We start from the raw sequence: 6,092 nt of genomic DNA on the forward strand, positions 1-6,092 counted from the left end.
GCCTAAAAAAGACACCATGTGAGATTCTATTATGGACGTCATCGTGCGCCCCACGATCCGAGAGCGACACTGGCCTCTAGTGGCCGAACACGGAACTGCAAACTATTTTCTGCAAACTATTTACTTTCAAAACAGTTAAAGGAAATAGACTGAAAGACCCGTCTTCAAACTCTATTTCCACAGCCAGTCTACGAGTCCATACGCTGAAGTACCCTAGCTCAATTTGAAATATTTCGCCTACAGATTCCATATTTTTTCTACCATAGAGTTGGAGGTTTACATACACGCAGGTTTGCTTGAAATATCTACATTTGAAGTTGCTACCGACATAACAGAAGGCCTCAGATCAATTATTTAGCGCTTGGTGTCAGATTTGTAGACCAAGGCCTCCCCATTAAAATATCAGAAGGATGAGGATGACACACGTGTTGTGACATGTGTTCCCTCATCAAGGCCCATGTTAGAGATCCATAGACGCTGGGCATTTATCTGAAAACTAAACATTCCAAAGTTTACTAAATAAGCAACACACCACAGCTCTGTACATTACTGTATATGTAGGCCTAGAGGCTTTTTATGGCTCTGATTGCAAATATGGGAATAATACCAGTATGAACACTAGTTCTCGTCTGACCTGACGATTAAAAGCAATATATTGTAAGCAATGATCAAATATGAAGTGTGAAGATAAAATATGATCTTTAATACTGCAAAGATGAAAAATACAATTCAAAGTAAAAAAATAATCTTCATTAAAAAAAACAGCGGGAAAACATCTCAAATATCTTTGCCTCTCAATGAAGTTAGTTAGGGTTAGTTTTTGGTTGAACTTTGATTGTACTTGATTGTGTAATGTTATGTTGTGCATTAAGAACCGTTTCAGTCCAAACACCCATCTGTGATATTTTTATGACCAGCCCTCTCTCGCTTCGTACATGAGATCTAATACCCTACTCTTGTCTCAATGTATATGAACAGTGCATGGTCTTAAAGAAAGAGAGACAGAGGATCCTGATACGAGTCCTGATCCATCCCTGAGGTGTTCTGAGGTGAGAGTTCTGAGGTGAGATTAATCAATTAATGACACTTTGGATTCAAGTCAGTGCATAGCATTCTTTCTTTCCTCAAAACACGTCATGTATCATTTCATCATAACTTCTTCATCTTTCAATCTTTTCAATCTTGTAATAATATAAGAATAAGTGTAATAATTCAGTGGTTGAGAATCTATCGATCCGTCATACTACAATCTCAACAGTGTTTTCATCGGAACGGGTGTATCAAGGCAGGAGCGTTGGCGTAATTATTGATGGGGCTTCCCCGGCTGTCCTAGGATTGGTTGGTTTACAGGAAGCTGGGCGGGATGGCGTTGTCGAGGTCATCGTGGTGAAAGTAGGCCGGCCCGTGGAGCTTGGCGGCGGCGTGGAACTGGCCGTGCTTGGCCAGAGGGGAGACGTACAACATGACCACACCGGTGGGGTTGACGGACACCGTGAATTCGCTGGTGTCCTTCACGGTGCCGACCTTCTCCATGAACACCTCGTAGACCTGCAGGAGGAGGAGGGCAAACAGAGAGAAGACAGAAGACAAAGGAGCTGTGAGTAAACAGTGTTTTTCCATCCGCAGCAATGAGTGGTCAAGCAGGGGGGAAGGCTCAGCGTTTGTCAAAGGCGTTTGCCACTGCAAATGATCTCGGCCAATCACAACTTTCAGACTTGCTTCACGGTGTATGTCTGTCGACGAGTTCAAAACATAGCCCTGGCACTTCCTCTCTAGGAGACACTGATGCATCCTTCGCTGTTCTCCAGCGAGGACACATCATGCGTCAGGACCCGTGCATTTGGATACAATGGCGATTGAGGACACGGCCAGAGATTGAGGAAGCAACAACGAGTGGTGTTAGAGTGACCAGATCGGTATTGGAACACAGCCGGGGAATACTAGAAAACTTCCCATGATGCATTGGACCCGGATGGGACTAGGCACAGAACCTAATGACCTGAGGGGTCAAAGAGGAAAGGGAAAAAAAAAACAAGATGGGGGCCCTTCAGGAGGTTACGGTCAACCGACAGACTTACCTTGTAGATGCCGGCGGTGTAGTTGAGTTTGCTCAGAGATATCTGGTAGCGGTAGGGCATGTCATTGCGCCTACTGAAGAACACCAAGGCACTGTTGTTGTCAGACAGGGGGCGCCAGTACACGTCTATACCACTCTTCTCCTGGGGAGAGAGAGTGACACAGCGATGACGGTGGGAGCCATGTGATGTGTGATGATGAGTCAGCAAGTCAAAACCACCCGGTAAAATATTTTAATAGCAGAAAGCTATTTTAATAACATGTTTGCAGGTTAACCAATGTATAGAAAAAAGTATATATATATATATACACACACACACACATCTAACTAGGGTAATAAACTAATAACATCAAACTTCTGTTTAAATAAAAATAAATCCACCGTTGTGATTTATTATTTTTTGCTAAAAGCACCACCAGTAACTTCTTGTGAAAAATAACCTCACCTTCAGCAGGCGTTTTCCTTGGACGCCCATGGGGTCCTGGTTTATGCTTATGAGCATCTTGTTCTGCAGGATGGCGCGCGCTCCACTGCTGATGGTGCGCAGGTCGTTGGACATGAAGAGGGGGGCGGCCATGATGGCCCACAAGGCCATCTGAGATCGTGATTGGTCGATGCTAAGGCCGAAGTTGCCAATGATCAACTACAAAAAGAAACGGGGCAACAACAAAAAAATTCTGTACTTTCGGCAAGTAACACACACGTTGAAATATGTACTTAAAGGCGATGGCAAAGGATGAACAACATAACGAAACATAGCTGGATCACAAGGTGTGTGTGAGTGTGTGAGCGAGAGCCATACCATATCAGGGTCGTTCCATTTGCCAGGCCCGGCGACAGGTCCAAGAATGTCCTGGTTGTTGTAGAACCAATCAGAGATGCTCAGGACGCTGTCCCAGGAGTCCTGGATGTCCCCGTAGTTCCTCCACAGGTTGCAGATCTCCCCAAGCTGTGTGTAGTTCACCTGGGAGGACATGACACGACACTGCATATCCTTTCTCTGTTTTTGTTTGTTTTATTATTAAGTGTAAACTGAGAGTTCTAGGAAAGAGGTGGGCATGTTCATTCACCCTCATGGTTACAACCCACAGCATCTTTGTGATACTTTTGTATTGTCACAAATATAATAAATGACTGTGCTAAATAGTTACTAAATAATTGTTGCTGTGACACCCATGTTCATGAGCAATTATAATGATAAACATGTTGTCTTTTCCCCATCTCACAGACAAACAGGGTGTGGCTCAAAGTTTTCTTACTGTTTATTTGACTCTGCAGGTCCCATAAGACAAGTTCAGACTGCCGTCAAGTCAATGTTATTTGTTTAGCCCATTATCACTGTTACTGTTGCAGGATATAGGTGGCATGAGAACAAGAAGGCAGAACAGGAACTAAAATAACAAGCCTTGACTGGCTGCAATACCTTCGGTGGAAGACCACCCTGGTAGGCGGGCCAACTGCAGGAGTAGCCAATGGGACGGCCGGTAGCGTTCAAGGCCTTTGACATGCGTGGGTAGCCTATTGAAAAGAGATGATTCTATTCTAGGAACAATCGATTGATACCTTCAAACACATTCACAATGACAATAAAAAAAAAACACATAGGATTATCTTTACAACCAAGTACTATTACACTCTAATAAAACACTCTTCTCTCCTCAAGGACTTCCTTACCTTCTGCCTGTACGCTCGCGTTGGAATAGCAGCCGTCCAGCTTCAACATGTCGACCCCCCAGTCGGCAAAGGTCTGGGCGTCTGTCTCGATATTGTCCAGGGTGGTGCCCGGGTATCCTCCGCAGGTATGTGTGCCCATGTCCCCGTAGATGCCCAGCTTCAGGCCCCGGTCGTGCATGTAGCGAGCTAGCCTAGCGATGCCCCCGGGGAACCTGGGAAATAAGTTAAACATTTGGTTAAACAACTTCCTCGCTGCTTTGCACACATCAGCACCGTAGTGTGTTAAGATGTGTGTTTCTATGCCAACACGAAGAGGATGTTTAAGGATGAAATAGTACAATTATAACCCTGATTCACATATTGGCCAAACTAATTATTAGGCTGGATGAAGCGATGATGCCTAGCAGGGATGGGTTTAAACAAAAATGACAGGATACTGAAGAGGCAGGAAAATAATATAAAAAAAATCTTATAAACACATGTCTCATGAAATACATCAATCACACCTTCATCTTTAAGGTTCTTATATTTGGTGTTAACGCTCTTGTCTTGACCCCATTCTACTTGAATGCATTAGGTAACTTATTTTTTCTTTATTGCCCTCTTGTGCTGACACTGCTGAAACTAACAGACATTGCACCTCCACCACCCCCCCCCCCCCACACACACACACACACACACACACACACACACACACACACACACACACACACACACACACACACACACACACACACACACACACACACACACACACACCAACACATTCTAATCTCTACTGAATCTGAATCTTTGGCCTTTTTGGTCATATGACATGTCATGCAACAACTGACTGTCTGACTGACTGACTGATGCTGTACTCGTGGCCCTTCCTGACAGGGCCTCTCCACTACAGAAGTGCACATACCGCTTTGGGTCAGCCTGCAGCCGTCCCTGCTTGTCTCGCTCCATGGAGGCCCAGCAGTCGTCTATGTTGACGTAGACGTAGCCTAGCTCCCTCCAGCCGTCCTCCGACAGCCTGTCCGCCATGTCCTTGAAGAGGTTCTCACTAAAGGGGGGGGGGGGGGGGGCAGGTCAGCAAGGAGAGCCTCTCCGGTTAAAGAAGCTTATATGGTGGCCATGATTTTGGGTCGTGTTTTAAAAGATGGTGAAAAAATGTATCTTACACATACAATCTTACACCTGATCCAAATATTTGCATTGTGTGGTCTTTATACCAACCGTATGTTTATATAGAAACATACATTTAAAAACAGAAGGGGCATTTTATGGATTGGCCAATGCAAAATACTTGCAAAAAAAAGCTAAACTGATAAGAGTAGGAAGGACTCCATAGTACAGGCCTACATGCTATGGAGTAGTACTCATATTATTTATGCCTTGCCTGATGCAGTTCTTGGGGTCTCGCTCACAGTCAATGTCACAGCGATATCGTTCCCATGCCAACCAGCCCATCGGAGGGGTCCTCATCAGTCCATTGTCCAGGGCCAATGTACACGCAAGGGCTGAAGCAAGAATTGCCACGGCCACGTGCATTTCTGTAACACATATTAATGCAATTAGGCGCTGTTTGCAAAACAAACTGTGTAATAGCTCTACCTTTGTTGAGCTATTACATAGTAACAGGTGACTTTCACCTGACAGGGTGTGACCCGCTTTGATGAAAGGTCCTTTCAGACAAATCCATACAAAGCCAACCGGCCAGGCGACTTTTTGCAACGGCTCAAACAATGTCGCTTTAAGTTGGTAGATGTTTATATCTTCCGTTGCTGAGAGTAGTAGCGACTATGGATGCCAGCAATGCAACAGTTGCAAAATGCATAATAAATAGCTCAAATTTGTATTGCGACTGAGATGTAGATTATGGAGGTTCGACCGGTTGGCTGTGTGTTTCTGGTTTCTTTTTGACTTGCATAAAGTCATCCAATAATAATAACAACAGGACTCTGTCTACTTACTCGTTACTCAGAGGGTTCACCGACGGGTCAACAAATAGCGTTTGACAGTGAAAGACAACACAAACGCAAGATCTCCGTGGTGTATATCTCAGATGTACCGTGGTTTCAATAAACACCTCGGTTCTAACAGCAGTAAGGTATATCCACAATTTAAAAAGGGATGGCTGAGGAATGATGAGGAAGCGCACATCACGTGATACATATGATCACGTGACAAAGCATTTGCCATCAGCTGATCTGGGACCGTTGCAGGGGAAGGGGCTACATACAGGGGCGGGCCCTACATACATGGGCGGGCCTTGGGCTGGTCTGATTTCCTTTTCTTTGATGTTTGCATAGACGTTTGGCGAAAGGCAATAAGGGTCAACCCAGAGTGATAGAGA

General features: G+C 44.8%; 1 protein-coding gene across 1 annotated transcript; it reads right to left on the reverse strand.

Moving 5' to 3' along the window:
- Positions 1 to 680: 680 nt before the first annotated feature.
- On the reverse strand, positions 681 to 5,880 carry LOC311363980 (alpha-N-acetylgalactosaminidase-like). Its single transcript, XM_084483975.1, has 9 exons — positions 5,710 to 5,880; positions 5,136 to 5,289; positions 4,659 to 4,799; positions 3,752 to 3,963; positions 3,501 to 3,595; positions 2,880 to 3,041; positions 2,523 to 2,720; positions 2,079 to 2,219; positions 681 to 1,548 (listed from the first exon to the last, which is right to left on the reverse strand). Exons 2-9 carry the CDS (start codon positions 5,285 to 5,287, stop codon positions 1,345 to 1,347), a joined length of 1,305 nt encoding a protein of 434 aa, XP_084340101.1. The 5' UTR covers positions 5,288 to 5,289; positions 5,710 to 5,880; the 3' UTR covers positions 681 to 1,344.
- Between the last annotated feature and the right edge of the window lie 212 nt (positions 5,881 to 6,092).

This window comes from Micromesistius poutassou (assembly GCF_964030765.1).
Source record: "Micromesistius poutassou genome assembly, chromosome: 19".
NCBI classification, from domain to species: Eukaryota; Metazoa; Chordata; class Actinopteri; order Gadiformes; family Gadidae; genus Micromesistius; species Micromesistius poutassou.